The sequence below is a fragment of the Ceratotherium simum genome, chromosome 3 (assembly GCF_057802395.1).
Source record: "Ceratotherium simum simum isolate JZ-2026a chromosome 3, ASM5780239v1, whole genome shotgun sequence".
NCBI lineage: Eukaryota > Metazoa > Chordata > Mammalia > Perissodactyla > Rhinocerotidae > Ceratotherium > Ceratotherium simum.
Window position 1 is genome coordinate 17,379,622 of NC_141902.1, and position 23,966 is coordinate 17,403,587.

At 39.0% G+C, this 23,966-nt stretch overlaps 2 protein-coding genes across 2 annotated transcripts; both read left to right on the forward strand.

Annotated features, from left to right (window-relative positions):
- The first annotated feature begins 327 nt into the window (after window positions 1–327).
- On the forward strand, window positions 328–1,350 carry GPR33 (G protein-coupled receptor 33). Its single transcript, XM_014780980.2, has one exon. It carries the CDS (start codon window positions 328–330, stop codon window positions 1,348–1,350), a length of 1,023 nt encoding a protein of 340 aa, XP_014636466.1.
- Window positions 1,351–13,187: 11,837 nt separating this feature from the next.
- Window positions 13,188–22,536, forward strand: DTD2 (D-aminoacyl-tRNA deacylase 2). Its single transcript, XM_004421139.3, has 3 exons — window positions 13,188–13,337; window positions 16,657–16,726; window positions 20,445–22,536. Exons 1-3 carry the CDS (start codon window positions 13,227–13,229, stop codon window positions 20,768–20,770), a joined length of 507 nt encoding a protein of 168 aa, XP_004421196.1. The 5' UTR covers window positions 13,188–13,226; the 3' UTR covers window positions 20,771–22,536.
- Window positions 22,537–23,966: the final 1,430 nt, after the last annotated feature.

Consider the following 23,966-nt stretch of genomic DNA (forward strand, 5'->3'; position numbering starts at 1 on the left):
TAATGTCTCAAGAGAAGATTTTTAGCTACCTAGATTAGTTACTTAACAAAGTCAAAATATCCCAAACTTTATTTCTCTTTCACATTAATTTCATTTCATCTGTAGTATTTCCATTTTTGATGTTCGAATTAATCTGATCTTAATTCCTCATACAAAATAAAAGTATGGACCTTAGAAAGAATATCTGATTTGTATTATTGTAGAAATGTTATGTTTTCCATTTTTTAAATATTGTCATTTTGACTGTTATTACGCAAAAATTTCTTGTAACCTTTTCTTTTGCTTCTTTTTTGTTGTTATTTTCCATTTCTCACTCCACAGGTAATCATGGATCTGATCAACTCTACTGATTACCTGCTCAGTGTCTCTATTTCAGTAAGAAATAGCACTCATTTTCTAGCTCCTGCCTCAAAAATGATTGTTGCCCTTCCTTTGTTCATGTCATTTGTAGTTGGTACCATCACCAATGGTCTCTACCTATGGGTGCTAAAATTCAAGATGAAAAAGACTGTCAATACTCTCTTATTTTTTCATCTTATTCTCTCATATTTTATTTCAATATTGATTATGCCATTCTTAGCCATCTCCTACCTTCAAGACAATCGCTGGAGCTTTGGAAGTGCCATGTGCAAGGCCTTCACTGGCATTTTGTATACAGGAATGTACGCCTCTGTTTTCTTCCTCTCGGCCATCAGTGTTGATCGGTACCTTCTCACTCTTCACCCAGTGTGGTCACAGTTGCACCGAACCCCACGCTGGGCTTCCAGCATCATCCTGGGAGTCTGGATCTCTGCCTCTGCCCTCAGCATGCCCTATGTGGTTTTCAAAGAGACATACGATGACCATAAAGGAACAGTGATCTGCCAAAATAACTATGCTGTGTCTACTAACTGGGAAAGCAAGAAGAAGCAAACATTAGGAAAATGGATTCACGTAGCCTGTTTCATCAGCCACTTCTTGCTGAGCTTCTTTTTGCCTTTCTTCATCATCACCTTCTGTTACCAAAGAGTAGCCAACAAGATGAAAGAGAGGAGCCTGTTTAAATCCAACAAGCCCTTCAAAGTCATGATGACCGCCATTATCTCCTTCTTTGTGTGTTGGATGCCCTATCACGTGTACCAGGGCTTAATTCTCGCCCAGACCCAATCACTGCTTTTACAGTTCGCTCTGATACTTACAGTCATAACCACTTTCTTCAATACTGTCTTCTCTCCCACTCTCTACCTATTTATTGGGGAGAACTTCAAAAAGGTTTTCAAGAAGTCCATTCTTGCCCTGTTTGAGTCAACATTCAGAGAGGATTCTTCAACAGAAAGGACACAAAATCTTAATTCAGAAGCCTACGTTTAAATTCTGGATCCAAGAGCAAACAATGGACTTGTAGTCAATTACCAGACACGTACCCTCTGCTTTTGTGTAATAATATCCCTATACTAGAGAGACATCTAGGCTGTACTATAGTGAGAGCTGGGAATATTAAAAGGGCTGTAAGGAAGCAAGCAGTGGGTGATGTTGCAATTGTGATTATTTTTACTCTTTTTTTTGTTGTCGTAAAATATAACAAAATTTGCTATTTTCAGCACTTTTAAGTGTACATTTTAGTGACATTAGCTACATTCACAGTGCTTTGCAACCATCACCGCTATTTCAAAAATATTTTTAGCATCTCAAAGAGGAAGTCTGTACCCATTAAGCAATAACTTCTCATTTCCCCCTCCCCATAACCCCTCAAAACTTCCAACCTACTTTCCGTCTATATTAATTGGCTATTCTGGCTATTCTATGTAAGTGGAATCATATAATATTTCTCCTTTCATGTCTGGCTAGTTTTACTTAGCATAATGTTTTCAAAGTTCATCCATGTTGTAACGTGTATCTTCATTCTTTTTACGGCTAAATAACATTCCATTGTATGTATATATCACATTTTGTTTATCCATTCTTCTGCTGATGGTCATTTGGGTGGTTGCCACCTTTTGGCTATTGTGAATAATGCTACTATGAACATGTGTACAAGTATCTGTTTGAGTCCTTGTTTTCAATTATTTTGAATTGCTAGGTCGTATGGTAATTCTATGTTTAACTTTTTGAGAAACTGCCAAACTTTTCCACAGTGGCTGCATCATGTTATATTCCCACCAGCAATGTACAAAAGTTCCAATTTCTCCACACCCTCACCAACAAACACTTATTATTTTCCTTTTTTTTTCAATTATAGCCATCCTAGTCAGTGTGAAGTGGTACAAATGTGACTCTTAACCTTTGATTTTTGAGGCTATAGATATATCAATTTCTAAATACCAATAGAATCCATTGATCTGAATTTTCTGTCAAGGAATCTTCTAGCAAATAGACATTTGGACAGAGACCCCTCTTTATTTAGATAGCACCTAAATCATTTAATTGGTATGGACAAAATTTAACATGGAGATGACAAGGCACTCATCTTGTCATCTCCATGTTAAAGTATAAAAAATTTATATTTTAGTGTTTTACGTATAAAGATATCTTAATTGTCTCTTTTCAATATCTATAGATTAAGCTGTCCCAGAAATATGAGACTAAGACTATCATAAATGTTTAAGAATTTGCCCTGTTAATGTCATAGTATATTTAATTTTAGAATAGCAATAACAATGTTAATTTGTCTTCCCCGGTTTTCAAGTTTTGCTTCAAGATTTTGCAATACATTACAGCACCTAAGTTATGTAGGACCACATAGTTATCACTGACCTATTATCTTTCGTTTAGTTAGTTATTTCGTTCTATCGTCAATGGATATCAATCAGTAGATAGTTCTATCTATCTAGTTCAATTGATACAGAATGGAGGTGTTTAGGTCACAACACAGACTCAATCCTTAAATATTCCAGCTAGCTTTGCACAAACATTCCAAGCCACAGGCATATATCTTACTCAGAAATCTCCAAAATGGATGATATTAATTACAAGGGGTTAAAGAAAGGAAGGGAAATTAACCTTCATTACTAACTTTTGATAGAGGGAAAGTAATAGTGGTTCGATGCCCTAGAAATCCTGCTAATTGACTTGGCATCAGTGCCTCCTTGGGCAACTTGGGGCTTGGTCTCTCTCCCTTTGAATATGAGGGACAAAAGCTTTGGGTAGATGAAAACTTTTATTGTTAGCCCTTATTTCAAGCTTTTGGAGCCTGAACAGTTTTCCCAGAGATAGAGGAAGAGGATTGAGGACCGGGCTGTGTGTCTGAGTGTTGCTGCAACAAGAAGGGGCTAGTGCTTCTCCCCTCTCCACACTCTCCCAGCTCCTGACTAGCCCGCTGAAGGTTATGATGCAAAACCTAAGAAAGAAAGTTATTGGATGGAACATATGATTCTTTGAAACAAGAATCATGCTTTGGAAACCTAGCAGCTACAGAGGGAGCCTTGTGTCTCCCTCCTCAGACCTGCTACAATAACAAAGTGCTCTTTCCGGGATCTTTATGTACTTCATTCCATCTCCCTATAGACTCTTCACTCCTCAAGGACAGAAAGATGCCTGTCAATCACACTATTTCTTTTCTATAATATTATCCTCAATTGATATCCAATAAAAGATATTTAATGAAAATTGAATATGGGCACTCAAAATATGTGATTTTTAAAAAAGACTTTGGATGTAAAATAATAGGATTGAACCAGATTTTTATTTAATAAAGAGTTACATCACATTTACCTTGTGTCCAGGCGTGATTCTAAGTGCTTTACAAATAGTAACTTACTTAATCCTACAGCAATTCTATGAAGTAGATCACATTATTATCCCTATTTTACAGACTATGAAACTGAAACACTAGCTCAAGGCCGCACAGTAAGCAGTTGGCAGAGCACGTGTTACACACGCAAGCAGTCTGGTGCGAGAACCCATGCTCTAAACCACTACACTCGCTGCCTGAGGTCACTGCTAGGAGGCAGGGAGGCTGGGCTTCCAGCTCAGATCTCCCTAGTCTGTTTATTTCATCAGAAGTCACTTTCTTCGCTGCAAAAATCAAACAGAAGTGCATAGAAAATGTCAGGATCCAGTACAAAGTGAAAAAAAATGACATTGAACTTGTAATCAGGAGATCTGGTTGGTGGTCTGGATTTGCCTCTAGTTTCGTGTTTAATTTGGGGCAGGTTATCCAAATTTTCTAGGCCTCAGTTTCCTCATTTATAAAATAGGAACATCTCCAAATGAGATTAAGGGTATGAAATTACTTCTAAAATAGAAAACACTATATAAATATAAGATATTATTATGAGGGTTTTTTTTAAAAGAAGTCACTTTAAATTTTAAGAAAATAAAGTATAAACTTAAGAAAATTCTCCCCAAAATTTTTTTTAACTTCCCATAAAATTATTTTAGAAAACCTACTCCTAGGCCGGCCCTGTGGCTTGGTGGTTAAGTGCGCGCGCTGCAATGCTAGTGGCCCGGGTTCGGATCCCGGGTGCACATCGAGGCACCACTTCTCCGTTCATCCTGAGGCCGAGTCCCACATACAGCAACTAGAAGGATGTGCAGCTACGACACACAACTATCCACTGGGGCTTTGGGGGGAAAAAATAAAATAAACAAAATCTTTAAAAAAAAAAAAAAAAGAAAGAAAACCTACTCCTTATAGTTGTGTTGATCTCATCAACCTCCTCATTATTCTCAGGAGCCAAGAGGTTTATAAACAAAGAATTAGTGGCTTTGCTTTGTGGAACTATTAGCAGTGTGCCTATTAGCATCCAATTATATAAACCTGCTTCATTATATCAGTATCAAACTGGCTCTGGAACAGAATACAGGAGTGATTAGAGATACGTTTCAAATACAGCTCACGTTCTTTCCTCAAGAAATGGCTCCTTGTTTTAATGAGATGAATGGGCTGCCCAGCTGCTAACATACGTGAGAGGAGTTGGGGTGTAAGATAGGATGGTGTGCAACGCGAAGCTAATTCCATATTCCTGAGAAAACAGAGGCAACAATTGTTTCCTAGTGTAGTCTGTGTACCTGGCACTGTGGTAGGCTCTGAGAATACGACAGTAAATAAGACACGACCCCCGTCCTCAAGGAGCTTTAGTGTAGGTGGAGCTGAATTGGGCTCCACATTACAATCATCTGGGACACTTTTTTCGAAAATACCAGTGTCTAGGATTTACCCAAACTAGTTAAAACCAAATCTCTAGAGGCAGGGCCAAGGAATCTGTATTTTTTTTTAAAGTTCTCAATGGTGACTCTAAAGTACAACCAGAATAGAACACTTCTTCTGTTTGGTAGGAAAGAAAAACAAGTAAAAAGGTCATTACAGTACAAGTACAGTACACTACAGTACAAGTGACTGTACAAGTACAGTACATAATAAGTACCATGTTTGAAGTAATAAGCGAAAGCCCCCAACCCAGCTTTCACCACTCAGACAAGTTCTCCCAGATGAGTCCTGCTGAGTCCTGCAGAACAGTGTTGACATATAAAGAAGGGGAAGGACACTACAGAGGAAGAGAATGTGTAAAAGCCTCAGAGGGAAAGAGAACAGTGCTCAGGAGTTTGGACTTGATCCCAGACTTTACCCTGAGGGCATTAGGGATCCACCGAGGGTCCTAAACCCAAGAGTGATGGAATTAGGTTTGCATTTTAGAAAGATCACTCTGGCTGCTACCATGGAAAGGTCAAAACTGGAGGTGAGTGCTCATACTGGACAGTGTTGCAGTAATTCAGGTAACAGATGATGTGGTCTGAACTAGGAAAGTGGAAGTGAGGATAGAGAATGGTAGAGAGTTTTGTCCTAAAGTCTGCTGGTTGAGGGGTCAAGGGAGAGGGAAAAGTTGATGATGACTCCTGCATCAATTAGAGTTCTTGGTCGCTAACAGTAGATTTCATTCTGGCTGGTTTAACCAAAAACTGATTTCCTAAAGGATAGCAAGTAACTCACAGAACTATGGGGATGGCTGGAGAAACATTCAAGGCTACGCCGAGGAACAGTGCCCAAAACATGCCACAAAACTGTCCAGATCAGGAATCTGTCACTGGTCTTCTCTAAATGGTTCCAGTTGCTGCTGCTGCTGCTGCCGCTGAGCCCAAAATACCAGCCACTTGCTTTTGCTGCAATTGCTACCGCCAGCACGGCACTTCTGCATCAGGTCTTAAACCCTCCTGTGCCTGGAAGCTCTGCCAACACCGACTCAGGAAAATGGCCGCCCTGCGCAGAGCCTGTTTTCACATTGCTCTCTTTCAAAGTTAACCTTGCAGGAGGGCATCTAATTGGCAAGCCTGCAGCCTAGCTGCAAAGGAGGCTGGGGAGCTGAGTTCTGATTTCTACATGAGAAGGAAAGGGGTACTCCTAATGTAAGAATTTCCCCAAATATAAAAGCTATTCAAAAGATGATGATGTCCATTCAGTTTAACCTAAAAAGCTTTTCTGAGCGACTAGCTTCAGGAAGAGAAGCAAAATTGCATTGTGCTCAAGAGGGACTGGGAGGTGAGAAGCCAGAGGCTCTGAGAGCAGCAACTCTTTTAAATTTAGAGAATTAAGGAGTAATTCCCCCTCCTTCTTCTTCCCACAAAGAGTAACTCTCACACATTCTACCAATTAGAGATTAATTTGCGTTAAGGGACTGCTATTAAAATGCAAATTTACCTTTTAAGAAGGTTAAATTTCATTCACAAGTTAATGGGAATTACTTTAATCAGCTTCACGCCCAGCAGAGTGCAGCTCAACACAGTACTTAGAATATTAGACTTTTGATTGTGGCCTAGAGGAAGGAAACCATGGGAGTTGGAGGTCAAGCCTGGAACAAATTTTGGAGACCCTGAAGGCGGCACGATACATATATAGGGAAGTGCTGTAAAAGAGAGAGAAGACAGAGAGGTAGTCTGAAGAGTCAGTTGGTAACTGAGAAAAAATTTGCCTAGATGTGGCGGGGATCTGAAAATCTGGTATGCCAAATTATTTGGGCCTCAGAGCTTACCTTCTCAACAGTTAAGGCCAGTTACCCCAATTAAGTTTAGTTCAGTCTTTCCAGGAAGTGGCTCCCCTTCCAAGTCCTGTCCTTCCCCTACTGGGAGGGAACAACACAGTGATGGAAAGAGAAACAGTTTTTCTAACGCTCCCTGTTGTTTTCCTTGTTTCTTCACTGAAATCTGAGCTCTCTGAGAATAAGAACAGCATCCTATTCCTCATACATTTCCAATACATAGCTCGGTGCCTGGCATGATAAATAAATGTTTATAAACAATTGGATAAATACATGAATGCAGTCACTAATTAATTCAGGAGTTGGAATTTTCTCTATTTTTGAGGTCTTGAGAACGTCCCTTCTCAAACACGCTGAGGATCTACAGTATTTCTTTCCCTTCACTTTCCAGAAGAGGCAAGCAATCAGGGGGCTGCCATCTGACAATACTCCTCTCCCTTTTCCGTCTCAAACAGATGCAATTGAAGACTTAGGCGTATATGAACAATTCATTATTGAAATCTCTATTATTTATTTACTTCCTGCTGGAGTCAGTATGAAATTTACTTAGTAACAACTCTCAAAGACAATAAAAATGGTTCATTATTTTTTCTGTATCCAACTGAATCTGATTCCAAGTCCCTTCCCCCACAGTCCAAAGGATTTCAGGAGAGCTCTAAGGACTTAGGTCCCAGTGGCTCCATCCCTTCCTGCCATGGAAGTTGGGCTGCATAGGGGGCATTTTCACCAAGGCTAGGATCCCAGTAACCATGCTTCTCTGATGTCTTGCCATATCCCCAGTGGCTGGAAAAAAAAAGGGCAGAGTAGGGGTGGGTATCAAGGACCTTGACTTATCTTATACTGATAACTCACCAAATCAAACTTTACCTTTCTAAGTTCTTGAAGAAATTAGGATTTCCATTAGAAAGGTTAACTGCAGCTATCTCTTTGTCTTCCCAGCTGTCATCTTCCAAAAATAAGATGACAAAGAGTCCCCATTGTGGCCTTCAAAACCTCTTCAGTAGTGTGCCAGATATATTTTGCTTGCCTTCCAGTTCTACACTCAAGCATTCTCCACCCTGCTTTCTCCACCCTGGAGTCTGCGACATCAACAAGTCCCCGTGCTTCCTGGCTTCTGGTTGGTTTTTGCCAATGGGGAGCTCTGGCAGGAAATGGAAGGAAGATGGAGAATGAGGTCAGGTAATTATTTCCCTAGCTCACTCCCTATCAGGTCACCTGGAGTTGGCTGTGCTTCTTGGCAGAAGGTTGACTCCTCTTAAAAGTCCATACAAGTCTCCTCCTCTGGATTCCAGACTCCCTCCCTTTCTCCCTTCAGGCCAAGGGGGTGATAACATCTCAGCTGCTTTTATACCCTTGGTTACTACACCCCCTGTGGTTCCCCTACACCCACACCTTTGTAAATAGTCCGTTTGTAAATAAAACTTTCTCAGGTTATCCTATTTAGAGTGTGTTATTTGATTGCTGATGGGAACCTGACTGATACAGTTAGTGTGATAATATATTTTTATTTTACTATAAATAATATTCAATATCTTCTTTTCAAAATAATGTATTTGTTGGGCTTGCCCAGTGGCATAGTGGTTAAGTTCATGCACTCCACTTCAGAGGCCCACGGTTCGGGGGTTCGGATCCCCCGCGCAGACCTATGCACTGCTCATCAAGGCATGCTGTGGTGGCATCCCACATACAAAACAGAGGAAGATAGGCACAAATATTAGCTCAGGGCCAATCTTCCTCAGCAAAAAGAAGAAGATTGGCAAGAGATGTTAGCTCGGGGCCAATCTTCCTCACAAATAATGATAATAGTAATAATAATGTATTTGTTTATAACATTTACCCACGAATTTCAAAGAACTATATAAAAAATAATTTCCACAACATTCTTGGTAGAAAGATATGAGAGGATAATTTTAAAAAGAGAATAAAATCACAACTCTCATACAAATATTCAATCAACATGTGTCTAATCATGAGAAAAACAGCAAATTCCAGTAGAGGGGCCTCCTACAATATACCTGACCAGGACTCCTCAAAACTGTCAAGGTCATTGAAAACAAGGATGGTCTGAGAAACTGTCACAGCCTAAGGAAACATGACAACGAAATGTAATGTGGCATCCTGGATGGGACCAGGAAAAGGATTTAGAGAAAAACTAATGAAATCTGAATCAAGTATGGAGTTTAATTTAATGTACCTGTGCTGGTTCCTTAGTTGTGACAAACATACCATAGTAATTTGAGAAGTTAGGAATAGGGGAAATTGGGTAAGGGTATTATGGGAACTTCTGTACTTTCTTTGCAACTTTTCTGTACACTTCATTCCAAAATTTAAAGTTTATTTTAAAAAAAGAGAGAGCCCAAGGTGCTATACATTTATAGTCAGGTAAGGAGTGCTGAAATGAATTTACAAATGGATGCAAAACTGGCAAAACTTGTCAATATCCACAGAATAATAATTAAATTTTACATTTTTACCGACAGGAGTGATTTGTTTACTATCAGTGTTCAAAAAGCTAACTTCTCTGCAGAGGTGTAAAACAGCCTAGTCAAAGACAACCTCTATATAGCCCTATAGGAATAGGTAATCCCCATAGGCTCCAGCACTCCATTAAAAGGATATCTAGAAATCTCTTTTGCCCATTTCAAAATCTTTCACAATTTTTTAAAACAAAAGATGCAGGTGTCAAAATTATAAAAAGCCCAGGGCTGGCCCCATGGCTTAGCGGTTAAGTGCGCGCGCTCTGCTACTGGCAGCCCGGGTTCGGATCCCGGGCGAGTACCGACGTACGGCTTCTCCGGTCATGCTGAGGCTGCGTCCCACATACAATAACTAGAAGGATGTGCAGCTATGACATACAACTATCTACTGGGGCTTTGGGGGGAAAATAAATAAATAAATAAATAATTATAAAAAAAATTATAAAAAGCCCTTACAACAGGCTGGCCTAACTTGACAAAATGGCTAAGAGAAGTATACAAATATTCAAAAGGTTATGCAGTGCTTTGCTAAGTTATCACAACATTATGAACTGAAAAATAACCCAAAGATCAAGATAATTTATCAGTCTACCCTGGGGAAACTCTACAGACTGCCAAAGACATACATCATTGTCTTAGAGTTAAAAAGCACTTGCTATATTATGTTACCTAGGCAACACACAAGCAAATGGTGCAGTAATAAAATAAGAATTAAAAAAAGCAAATTGAACAAAGAGAACAATCAATATTAGGTTCCAAACTAAATTCCAACCCCTGCCTGGTTGTACTACTCATGTTAAAGATGGACTCAGCTCTTAGGTGGGAATATTATTTTCCCAGGCCTTATATTTCCATATGGAAGGCTTTCAAGTGGATTAACACTCGCAGCCTCAGTTTCTGCCTACGTAAGAAGAGGCTCCACGGCAAAATATATGGTTGTGATTTGGAGCATTTGCCCTTGAACTTTTTATCTCAGGCTCCTTTTTACATCTGTTTGTTTTCTCTTTCCTCACAGTCTCAACGCATGAGGCAAGTGTCTTGAAGCCAGAACTCATATGGGTCTTTCACACCTCAGTTTCAGATGCCCTGGTAGAAGAGTGACTCTCTCTCACAGTAAATTAACAGAGAGACTTCTGAATACGATCTGGTATCCCACGCTTCCCAGGGGAAAATATGCTGATCATACCTGATGTGAGAATTTCCACTCCACATCACAGCAATATTTCTTCTTATAAATGAATAAACTAGTATTCCAGTTCTACCCCCATCTCACGTGCATTTTAGTTAGTGTGAACCAGTTTCTCAGAACCTGATCACCTCCCTAAGCACTGAAAAAATATAAATCTCTGAGCTGTGAAGTGGGTGGCTAGATTTCTTCCAGCCTTCCCCAGGATGAACCATCTACCGCTTCCAATTGCCCTTCTACTGATTAACACAGCCTCAGGTAAGAGGCTCATTGTAGAGCTACATTTTGGGAAAAGCTCTGCTTATTTTGAGAACTGTGAAACAGATTATAGTTCCTTTCTCTTTCCTTTCCTCTTTACAGTCAGGAAGCTTAGCGTCAACTGGAAAGGATCTTTTAGAAGTAGTTTTCAAATTTTTCATGTTTGTGAAATACTTTTAAATGTTAAAATTTGGGGCAGCCAACTTGAATGAATTAAACAATTTAATACAACTCTAAATCAATTATTGTACCCTCTCAGAGGGCCTAGAATGCATTCACAATTAACCCTCTATCCATATGGTCCCTTTTCAACAGTGTAGCTGTTTGAGAACTATTCCTGCCTAGACAGTGATTTCTTATATATTCACCAGACAAAGCTCTCTTATTATCCAGTGAACCACCATCTTCCCCTAGAGCCAACTTAATGTTGTGTTTTGCCTTTTCCCTCTAACTTGAAGCAATCTGTACAACATGCTCCACCTCGGCATTACATATGATGGAAATAATTGTTTTATAACAAAACTTAACATTATATATCTGTGAAAACTTTGCTACATACTGTATCATCTTAGCACTCCAGTAAGAACCACTGTCTTAACTGTTTTCAGTTTCCCCCACTGAGACTTACTGACATAATTCTATTTTCTTTACTCCTAATGCTTTATTTTTATTCACATTTTACTATTGTATTGCATGTATGTGTTGCCTTCTTAAATTCTTTGTGGAATGAGACTAGATATTCAAAAAAATAAATACAGTACAGAAGGGCAATTTTCTCCTTGGTGCCTACTCTCTACTGCCCTCTGCAGGTAGAAGGAAAGAAAAAGCGAGCCACAACCTATTACTACGAACAGCAACGTCTAGGAGATCGTCACTCAATAGGAAGGTTTAAAGTAATTGGTGATTTTTGAGAGGCTAACCATTACCAACTAGACTCCATCTACTCACAGGAGGAGTTTCCCAATTTGCTAAAGTCCCTTCACCTTAGAAAGATCTTTGGGAACCATATATTCTATTTTCAAGAGACCTCCCTATCTGATGCACCGATGTACAAATGGACTTGAAAGTCCTATCTCATTCTCAGCCAAGGCATAGAGACTCTGTGCCCAAGTTCCTTCCAGTCTTGTAAAACTTAAGTCTGAGAGTGAACAGGAAAAGAGACTCAATAGTTATAATGGCATAAAGGTGCAGACATTAAGCAATGCAACTTGTCTGTGCTTTGCAAATGTCAACAAATGTAGGAACCCCTGCAATGCAGCTATCAGAGATAATGTGAGATTTTGCTTTTCATTTTTGCAGAGCGTAAGGCAGCCTGCATGATAACCAGGAAACAGCCGGCTTCAATTTTGTGTAGAAAGGACCGTCGATTATGCATGGATTATGTTCTTCAGTCACACTACTTTGCATGGATAGCAACAGTCAGTGATGTCATCTTCTAAAACAACAGACTCGAATGTATAGGCCTATTGTGCCAACTGAGCCCAAATCAATGACCTGGGTAATGCAATCAGGGTAACACTATTGTTCCTCGTCTAAATCCTGCAAGCCTATAGAAAAATAATGCTAATCTGATGCATGTTCAAGGAATACGTTATGTGGGAAAGAAAATCAAGCCCTTGTCTAATTTTATTTACATTCTAATATGTACTTACAGGAAACACAACAGAATTTGATATCATTACATGCATCAGAACGTGTCGTTTTATTTTTGTATTAGTAGCAGGTTAAAAAAATTATTAACACACACTTTCTTGGATAAGGACATTTCTAGTGAGGATATTCTCTAAAGGATTGATCTCTAAATGTGTGATCACGTAGTATACCAATACCTTTCAAGCAACTGCGAGATCAGAACGATTTATAGCATTCCTGATAGAGTAGGCAGGCTTGTTTTATTGACCGGGGTAAGGAAATTTTTGAAAGATTTACAGCTTTTAGTTCCGTCTCAGCTTGCTTTGTGATTCAATTAGATTCATTCTATTTACCTATCTTCGTAATAGGCATAATATGGACTTAAGCAGATTTAAAAATTTTCAACGTCTGGAAACCTAAGCCTTCTGAGCTGAAAAAATGTTTCTTTAAAACGCGTGTAGGGCAGAGATCCAACGTGACTTTTTCACTCGTTCGAAAGCATACCCTGAACGCCTTCTACAGAATTGGTTGTATTCTGCAGAGGGGTTAGGGTCCCGCCTTTGAAGACCACACATCCGGGACATCCGAGAGCTAGGCAGAGGCCCCGCCCCCAGAGGTCAGGACGTCCCTCCGCCGCGACCCGCCCTGTCCTCCCTGCGCGCGGGGGCGGAGCCTGCGCGGCGCGCGGCCTGAGCTCGCCGGAGCGGCGCCCGGGCTCCAGCCATGGCCGAGAGCGGCCGGGCGCCTCAGGCTCGGGCGCTTCTGCAGCAGTGCCTGCACGCCCGGCTGCAAGTACGCCCCGCCGAAGGGGACGCCGCGGCCCAGTGGGTGGAGGTAACGTCGGCCCCGCAGCTCCCGTCATCCTCCGGCGCGCAGGGGCGGTTCCTTCCGCGTTGTCTCGGTGACTTGTCCCCTCGCGGCTCCCTGCGAACCTGCCGCGTGGCGCCCGGCACGTGCTGTGGGCGGCGCGGGACTTCCGGTCGGTCCTCCCGGCACTGCCCACGGGGGCCGGCCTGGCTTCGCCTGTCTCCTTAGTCTTGCACCTGCGGCCCCGGCGCCTTCTCCCTCGGATTGCCCCCGAGGAAGAGCGGGTCCCCTGCTTGGGACCGCGGGAATTGAACCTCCTCTCCCCATCTGCTACCTGAGCTCGGTGGACCGTAGGCTTGATTGTCTCAGACTTCTTGCTGCAAGAGAGCAAAGGCCTTGCCGCGCCCTTCGCATTGCTCGGGCTGCGAGTGGCCAGTGCTCGTCTGGTTCGAGCTTGTAGATTAGATTTGTTGCAAACGTTCGAGGTCTGTTTTGACTTGTGCTCCAGATCCCATCGAATATCCTCTTATGTTGACTGCACCTAGTTCTTAGCACAGAAATGAGATTTCCCATGAAACAATTCTTTTTTTCAAGAAACTTTCAAAAATTTGATTTATTTCCGACTAGAAACCCTACTTTTATAATGGTATATCGAAGTTGCATTGTATCTAACACATTTCCTCCAAAGAATTAAAAACATTTACACCAATATGATTTCCTTCTATTTGCATATTTGCTTTTTTAAGACGGCCTGCCCACACTCCATGCAAAAAGATTAAAATGTTCCTTAAGGCTCCTGACTTATTTTTGGAGTAAGTTGAAGTGAAGAAAAAACTTAGTTCATAATTAAGACTTTTCGAAGTACCCAGAAACTTTAACCTAGGAGCATCTTATTCACTCATCTGCCGAATTCTGTCCCAGATCTAGCAATCTTTAAAACAATCCTAGTCATTATTTTAACTACTACCTATAAACTGTGATATGTGGGTGGTTATTAAATCAAAATCTGTTACTCTGCTAATTGGAAATATTTGTAAGCGTAAACATTTCTATATTTTCCCTTCCCCTTTTCTTTCTCAAAAATTCATGTTTCTTATTTCTTAATTTGTTATGGCCTTTTTTTGAGGTCTTGATTTCTCTTCCGTATTTTGAAATTTTTTTTTTTTATATTTGCCATCCTATCCAAAGAATTGCCTATTTTCGTAGATGCGTCATGGGACTATAAATCCTAAGATATTAATCCTTTAGATTTCTTCCATGCTGCTTTATCTTTTTATATTCTTCATGCCACATCTCCTTATGCAAAATCACAGATGTTTTATTGCAGCCTTCCAAACTATCAGTTTGTGTTTATAAACTTAAAAGCCTTTCCCTTCCACTCCCACACATGCCTAAATTAGTGTAAAAAACTGACAAGTAATTAGATAGTAATTTCTCAAGCATCCTCTTACCTATTCTATTATTAAAAGTTCTGATTTTTTAAAAACTTTTAATTGTTGAAAGATTTGAGGGTTACTTTGTGTGTTCTTAGTTTCATTCATTTAGACCTTTGCTGACATAGGCTAACATTTTTCTTCCTGGGAGGTGAACATTTTTAAGCTAGAGTGAGAATGATCTGTACTTTCCTGTATATTTGAAATGTTTTATACCAAAAGAAGCTACAAGGAAAGTGATTCTGACTTGAAGAGGGGAATTTGTAGGTCACAACTTAAAGATTATTGGAATACACTAAAGGAGAATACCTTAATGAGGTAGTGTGGTGAGGGGAAAGAACAGGTGACTATTTCTGCAAATGATTAGATACTTAATTCTGACGTTGCAAGTGTCCAACTATGAATATGCTTGAGATTTTGGGTCCTGCTGAAACGATGCCAGTGGAGAGTCCTGTGATAGTGGTACAAATAACTGTATCCTTCAACCTGCCAGCTCCTCTTTATGGGTGTGCATTAGAGGTCCTTGCTTGTTCCGGAAGCACAAGTGCGCTTTTTAAAAATTACTTCTTTTCCAGGTAAATCAGATGTGAGTGCAGAGCTGTGTTTATATTTACATGGAAGACTATTTAAATAACACATACAGCCTGTAAGATACAGTTGAACTTAAATGCACTCAACAGATAAACAGAGTCCCTATCGTGTACAAAACAGTCTGTAAAGTGCTTTGGGGGTTAAAATGCAAAATAAATTGTATTTCAGCCCTTAAATTTATTTTTACATACTCATTTAATAAACACTTATATAGCTCTTACTATGAACCAGGCACTGTTTTAAGCACTTTACAAATATTAACTCATTTAATCTTTATAATAGCTCTTTGACTCAAAAAGTTTAATCGACAAAATAGAAAATTGAATGATTTGGGCCGGCCCAGTGGCATAGCGGTTGAGTTTGCACGCTCTGCTTCTGTGGCCGGAGGTTTGCAGGTTCAGATCCCAGGCGCGGACTGACGCACTGCTTGTAAAGCCGTGTTGTGGCGGCATCCCATATAAAGTAGAGGAACATGGGCGTGGATGTTAGCCCAGGGCCAATCTTCCTCAGCAAAAAGAGGAGAATTGGCAACAGATGTTAGCTTAGGGCTAATCTTCCTCAAAAAAAAAAATTTTAATGATTCACTCAGCGGCCAAATCAAAATCATTTATCAAGTGTCTCTGTTCCATATAGTCTCTATCCTGCAAGAGCTAATAAAGAAATATCCAAGTCATTATATAAAATAAATAAGCTTTAGACAACCTTGTGATGTAAAATTTAATATCCTAAATGCAATTTCCAAGGCCTAATCACTATGTTTATTTAAAGCATTAACAGCGATAACAAAAGATAATTGGACAGTTTCTTGGAATTTATTGAAATAGAATCAGATCCTTATTTTCACTCTCTGTAGGTAAATGAATTAGTAGGAATAAAGAGTGATGATGTCAAAAGATATCAGTCACACTATTGCTTATACATCAGCCAAATCTGATATAATGTGAATTCTTTTGATTTTGAATAAATGGGGCCCTGTACACTAAACATTTCTAAGTGTGTCAGACTGACTTAGGGAGGAGGAGGCTAGTTCATAGTCCTAAAGAATTTGATTAGAAGTGAATGTTTGAAGGTATAACTTCACTGCTCTTGGCTGTATTTTAAATTTAATTTTTGAGAGACATGATAACTGAGGTGATTGAATATTGAGAAAGATTTTGTTTTCTCACAGATTTAAGAAATCAAATCTACTGTAAAAACTTATTTTTCTTCCTTTGCATTTAACCTCTATAGGTACAGCAGTTGTGAAATTTTATTCGTTTACCTCTGTTTCTCTATATAAAAGTTGCTTTCTAATCTGAGTTTACCATGGTGATTTCTCATAGGTTCAGAGAGGATTAGTGATCTACGTGTGCTTTTTCAAGGGAGCTGATAAAGAACTTCTTCCCAAAATGGGTATGTATTTGATGTTCTTTCTTTTTTAAGAGTGGGAATGAATAGCAATACATAGATGAACCAGAAGGGCAAAAAGCACAATCTTAAGTTGTACTGGTGTGTAAATTATAAATGACTTAACTCTGTACTCTTGTTGGCTTCAGCTATTTGCCTGTTCCGAAGTTTAAAGGAAGCAAGTATGGTGGAATTCTTTTAAAACATCTGCAGCATTTCACATGGCTTACAGATTGGTTTAGAAGAGTGTACACACACACACAGACAACACACTGAGATTCAGCCAAGGATACAGAAACTTGTTGGAAGCAGGGTGGTCACATAGGGAGAAACAGATGCTGCATTTCTTAATATAGTTTCGTTATCTGCCAGAGTCCATGACGGTGGCATGTATGTGACACTGTATATGCAAGATTCGGGTCCCATCAAATCTGGACAGCTCAGGCTTACATCATTATTATGGAAGAATTTACATTAACCATTTATGCACTTCTTTGCAGGAAATGTGTATAAGTATGTGGTACTCCTGATTCTTGAACCAAGTTCACTGCCATCACAGGCACACCTCCTCCAGGGGCAGAGAAAGCAGAGTCAATGTTCAGGCATCTCTGAACAATGATTTACCTGCCTGCAGCTTTGCAGTATCCTGGATAGTCCATAGCACTGCACGTTCCTTGTGATGATTACATAGGTTCTGATATACCAAATCATATACTGTCTCAAGAGAGTATTTGATATAATAATTATGTCCAAAAAAGAAAAAACCTGAAATCATGGAGCTATCCCTAAGGTTGGGAACAGGTTGTATTCTCTTCATTAGTGAAGGACAGCACCCATTAGTTAGATTAATAAGAAATATAAACTGTACAAATGGGTATTTGAAGCCTGCAGAAGTTAACCTAGAAGAGCTTCAAGTAGTGGGACTCAAGGGTAAATAGCCCGATACAGAACAGCTTAGACAAAAGGCTAAAGCCCTTAGAGGGAATTTATACTGAGACAGCACATGTGTTGATAGCTTTGTCAGAAGATGAAAACTAGACTTAAGAAGGGACTACGATAGGTGAGGATAGAAAACCAGCAACTGTAATAGTTTGAAATTTGAATCCGGAGGATAATAGAGATCTCTGAAGGGTTTAAGGAGAAAATGAAATGAAGGCTCCTGTTACAGAGGATGATTTGCCAAGTCCTAATGCTTTTGTGTTGGACATTCTGTCCATTTTCCTGAGTTAATATTTTGCCTTGAATTAAATCTTTATTGACCGTAGTAGAAATCTTCAAAATCAGGAAGAGAATTGTTGTCATTGTGACTTAAGATTGACTTCCTAAAGTTGTTTCATATATTCTTTTTTTTTTTAAAGATTTTATTTATTTTATTTTTTCCCCCCAAAGCCCCAGTAGATAGTTGTATGTCATAGCTGCACATCCTTCTAGTTGCTGTATGTGGGACTCGGCCTCAGGATGGACGGAGAAGTGGTGCCTCGATGCGCACCCGGGATCCGAACCTGGGCCACCAGCATTGCAGCGCGCGCACTTAACCACCAAGCCACAGGGCCGGCCCTGTTTCATATATTCTTAAATGGATCTTAATCATAATAAGATGAAATGAACCAACCAAATCCAAGCTGCAGTTTGTTTTATAGTAATTAAATTCTGTATCTGGCTGTCTGAGTACACTTTGAATATGTGGTTAAGATTGTGGTGAATTAAAAACACTGAGGAGGTCCGCCTTAACTCTTTCGGTGGGTGGTCTAACACAAAGCTTTGTACATCATGATTCTTAGTAAAGAACTGTGACTCTAAGAATCACATTCTGCTGGCATGAATTATAGGCAAAATAAGTCCATCTATCATTGATAGCGTTAGCTTATACTTTACTCCAGGAGGCAAAGTAAGCCAGTGTGATGGGCTTCTCTTAAAGCCCACCTCATACTTACTACGTGGATTCAGATCTTTCCAATCACATCAGGTACCCCTTGGGAAAATGACAACCAGTTATAGCCATAAAGTCTGAAATAGGAAGGCTAACACAGAGATGTGCAGAATCTTCCTTAATTCATCTTCAGTATAATTGGGCTGAGATCCAGGGACCTGTCTAAGGGTAACTTCCCATATACATCATTAGAGATACTTGTTTGACAACCTATCTTAGGATCTTTCCGTTTCCAACGTGCCACTAATTCATTGTCTCATTTTAATTCTACCTCCTGACATTTGTATTTATATTATATTTACTTCTACATACTGATATTTGTATACCAACAGCATTAATTGAATTCTCAGTGATAGCCAGTAGAGGGAGGTGTGGGAAAGTATAATAAATTGTACTTACCTCTCTGGCCTGTTATTCCAAAATTGCCTCCTTAGTCTGTCCCTAGCCTGAGGCCTGGATAGCTGGATAGTGATTTCCATAGGAATGAAGTGCTCTGGAGAATTACAGTTTCCTTAGAAGCAATCATTAAGAACTGCTGGTTATAGAGCAAAGTCCTATTTGTAAAACAGAAAATTAGAGGTATTTTAAAATAGATGTTAGTTAAGTGAAAACTGATAGCGCTTAATGCAGAGCTTAGGAATGAATTCATTTGGGTGTTCGCCTTCACAGATTTTTACCAGTTTAATTCCCTGTAGAGTGGGGCAACCATGCTGAATCCTTACTAATCTTTACTGCAAACCCTCTAATAATTGGAGCCATTGACTACCCCACCAGAAGGCGGACCTTTTCAAGTCTAATTATTGGGCAGGAGTATGAGGTTTATATAGTTTCTTTTACCATTTGTCCTCAGGACTATTATTTACAAACAGGAGTTACTTATACCCTTTATAGAGGTAGGAAGACCCTAAGGCTATTTATATTAGGCATCTCGTTTGTTTATTGTTTTGAAAATAGCTAATGTTGAGATGTAAATGTTTTCTAAGTTTAGATTTTTAGCTACACATAGATATTTATGGTGATTTTAACACTTCTTATTAGCTAAAAGTATAATTTCGTAAGTGCTATAAAAATAATAATACCATGTTTTCTTGTATGTGTATGAAGATAATGCCAGTAGCTCTATACCTTTTGATTTACTTTTTCAATAGTAATAATGAATTTCTGATGATTCTTGCTTTCACTTTTACCCTTCTCTTATGGGTTATATTTGTAAAATGATTAGTCCATGTTAATAGTGCCTTTGAGATTATGAAACTGCAAAATCAGCTGGTTTATAATGGGATTGAACCTGGAACCTTTGTCTCAGCTTAGAACTCTAGGCAACTAAGTTTAAAATAACAAACGCACTAAGATTTGTATTTGATATTCTTTGTTATAAAGCAGAATTTGGTATGAGGAGGATTTGACATGGTCTTTTTCCAATGGGATTTGCTTATGAAATATAAAAGGAAGCAAGAAGGCAAAATCTTCTCACGTATCCCCCTGAGGCAAGAAAATGTTGAGGTTCCAGTATATCGTTAATTCTTTAGTCCTTTCTGGATGAGCTTCTTGTTAGGTGATCTTAACTGCCAAGTCAAATTTAAAACATCATGCCATTTTCTGTGTGAAATTTGCCCTGTTTCTCATGCTTAGATCATTTAGCTTAGTGAAGCAGTTTTTAAAAACTAAATAGAGACGTTGAGTAAAAAGCATGAGCTGACAAACTGATCTTTAAATATGAGATTTGCTGACTAGAAGATTATTGGTTTTCTTCATGTTTGTTTTTAAGATGTTTTCCTTTTCTTCTCCACCCAGTTAATACACTGTTAAATGTGAAATTAAGTGAGACAGAAAATGGCAAGCACGTCTCTATATTGGATCTACCTGGCAACATTCTTATCATCCCTCAAGCCACCCTTGGCGGGAGAGTAAAAGGAAAAAACATGCAGTATCACTCTAACACCGGAAAAGAAGAAGGGTTGGAACTGTATTCCCAGTTTGTGACTCTGTGTGAAAAAGAATTAGCTGCTAACAGCAAGTGTGCTGAAGCTGGGGTTGTGGTGGAACATGGCACTTATGGGAACAGGCAGGTGTTAAAGCTGGATACCAATGGACCATACACACACCTAATTGAGTTTTGAAAAATTAAAAGTTAGTTTCTACAGTTGTTTTCAGGTATAAAATGATCTGGACTATAATTAGATTCCCCCCCCCCCTTTTTTTTTTTTGGTGAGGAAAATCAGCCCTGAGCTAACATGTATGCCAATCCTCCTCTTTTTGCTGAGGAAGGTTGGCCCTGGGCTAACATCCATGCCCATCTTCCTCTGCTTTATATGGAACACCGCCACAGCATGGTCTGACAAGCAGTGCATCGGTACGCGCCCGGGATCTGAACCTGGGCCGCCAGCAGCGGAGCACGAGCACTTAACCGCTACACCACGGGGCCGGCCCCCCCACACCCCGCTTTGTCTTGAATACACTAATCTGCAGTATTTTTAGGCAAGAAAATCCTCAGTCCCATCCATAACTCTGCAACCTGCTAATTGGATGACCTTGCCAAGTCACCTAAACTCTGGATCTCAGTCACCATTTATCCTGCATTCCCCTACATGTCACTCAAAAATTTGAAAAATGCTTTCTATTCATTTTAGTCATTGTGGAAATGTTCTTAGGGAGCTGTATTTACATTGCAATGGAGAATTGTGTGCAATCGAGAAAAATATATTTCTTATACCCTCAGATGTACGTAGAATGTAGTAAAAATAACTGTATTAAAATTAGGTAAAATTGAGCACAAACTGATTATAGTTTTGTCGATTTTGTTTTACTATTTCAGTTTTCCATATTTTGAATGAAAGAATATGCAATTTACTATTTCTTTTAATATCTATGAAAATGTAATATAGAAATGTTATTGTGCATTATACTATTACTTTCCAAGGACATCCAAGTGCTTTAAATTGTTTTAAGAACCTTTAGTTGATATAGGAACAAAGTATAGGGGATTAAAAGTTGTTTTTATTTAATATACCAATGGGTTAATATTCTGTTTCTTAGTTTTTTACCAAAACAATGTATGTCTCACTTTCTGTCTTTGGTTTTTAAAAGTTACTGCTTCATGAAATTATTGTACATAAATTTTTTAGGAAGTTCCTTGTTGAATTAGACTGCTATAAAAGGAAGAAAAAGGGAAGCTTTCTACTGGAATTATTTGAAAACAAGTTGACTTGTTCATTTCCATATTATCTACTTAATGATTCAGAGTCAGTGTCACTTTTTCTACTAGTGAGTGTTGTGGACTGGATGTTTGTGTCATTGTCTCCCCACCACCACCCACCCGCCAAAATTCATATGCTGAAGTCCTAGCCCCCAATGTGATGATATTTGGAGACGGGGCCTTTGGGAAGTAATTAGGGTTAGGTGAGGTCATGAGTGGGGCCCTCAGGGTGGGAGTTAGTGGCCTTATAAAAGAGGTTGCTCTCTCTCTCTCCCCCACCACATGAGAACAGAGCAAGAAGGGGACATCTGCAAGCCAGGAAGAGAACTCTCACCAGAAACTGACCATGGTGGCACCTTGATCTTGAACTTCTAGCCTCCACAACTGTGAGAAAATAAATTTCTGTTTAAGCCACCCAGTCTGTGGTATTTTTTATGACAGCCCAAGCTAAGTAGCTGACTAAGATGGTTATTACGCAGAAGCTGACTAAGCTAATAAGGTAGACTTTTCAAAGGCAAGAGAGGAAGATATGTAAGAAATTGAAAGAGTAAATGAATCAATAAGAGGTAATATTCAGTTTTTGCAAACTCCTCTGACTTGATTTTAAAAGATATTTTAAACAGTAAAAACCAAATATTTCTGATTACCAAAAAGATGAAATTAACTTGAATAAACATCTGCTGAAAATTCCTTTGTGTCTTATAATTTCTTTAGGTCTGTGTTCCTAAGATACTTAAAATTTTTATCATCACAAAAAATCCTGTTTTCTCTATATCCTTCCTGTGCTATTCTATTTTGGAACTTGAAAATCAATAACTGGCTTGGTAATGAGCTCATTGTCCTTAACTTTTGCTTTATTGATTCACAATACACTTATTGAAATGTAATAAACTATTCATAAACTTGCAAACTCCAATTTTCTCAAAGCTTCTCCAAGGAGGTGTATATGTCTTTCGGAAAGACCGCGTCTTACCTATTTTAAATCGTTTTGATTTTGTGTCTAGGTGAAATGCTGTCTCACAGCCCTAGATTACTGTTTTATAGCTCAGGCATTTGTCCTTAAAAAAAAAATTTGAGTACTTGTGGAGAATAGCAATTTCAACTACATAAAGGGTTATTAAGCAGCAGATGATGGCCAACTTTGTTTCATTTCCAAGGAAACTAGAGCAAGAATTTGGCAAGAGAACTGGTGAATATGAAAATGACTACACCTTGGCTTTCTGTAGCTCTTCTGGCCTAAGGTGCTCAAAGAACCATCAATAGGTGTTTTATCTTCACAGTATATAATGAGGATAGTGCTGTGGAAAGTAAGATAATGCTTAAATACTTTTCCCAAGATCACACGGTAGGGAGGAATAATTTCCATCTTCCCAACTTTTGTTGAAGTGTGAGTTGTTAAAGTTGAAATTGATCTTGATAAAGGCTTAGCATCTCCCGGTGTGGAGCACTTGAGAAAGAACAGCCAATAAACTGGTTTATTTACTAAATTACATGGCAGTAGGGTTGCACCTAATTTAGGTGCCTTCTACGTCTGTTTATCTAGGATTCTAGAATGTTTCAATTAGAATATCATTTCTAAATACTATTTTATCTGTCCATTTGGAAACTTCATGGATTCCATTATAGAAAAATACTGTGTATAAGACACGAACTACCAATGAGTGTGGTGTTAATAACTTGAGTATACTCATATAAAGTAAAATAAACACTTTTACCATTCTTTCATTAGTTCAAGGCAAAAGAAGGCATGCCATTTATGAATAATATCTGTATTAATCATGATTTATTGACTCCATAATGAAAGAACTAAGCTTATCAAATATGAGGATAAATAGTGCAGAATCCTATGCCACTTTTTTGGAGAATAAGAACTTAGATTGGTGTTATAAAAGAACAATGACACGTCAAATTTTTACTATCTATAATTAACATTGCAGAGGACCTGATTTATGTTATAGTAAAATTTATATTTTAAAAAAACCCCACAGGATAATGAAACTAAGATATCTAGATGTGCCTTGCCTATTAATTTATTGAAATAAGACTAGTTGCTGAAAAGGAAGAACTACTATAAAAGTAACATTTTCATCCCGAAGCCACACCTTGGTGATGACTTTAAA

Excerpts from the sequence above, each read along its gene's own strand:
- GPR33 (XM_014780980.2), top strand. The coding sequence starts at position 328 with ATGGATCTGATCAACTCTACTGATTACCTGCTCAGTGTCTCTATTTCA.
- DTD2 (XM_004421139.3), top strand. The coding sequence starts at position 13,227 with ATGGCCGAGAGCGGCCGGGCGCCTCAGGCTCGGGCGCTTCTGCAGCAG. Across the intron at positions 13,338-16,656 it reads CCGCGGCCCAGTGGGTGGAG|GTTCAGAGAGGATTAGTGAT; the intron begins GTAACGTCGGCC and ends GATTTCTCATAG. Across the intron at positions 16,727-20,444 it reads AGAACTTCTTCCCAAAATGG|TTAATACACTGTTAAATGTG; the intron begins GTATGTATTTGA and ends TTCTCCACCCAG.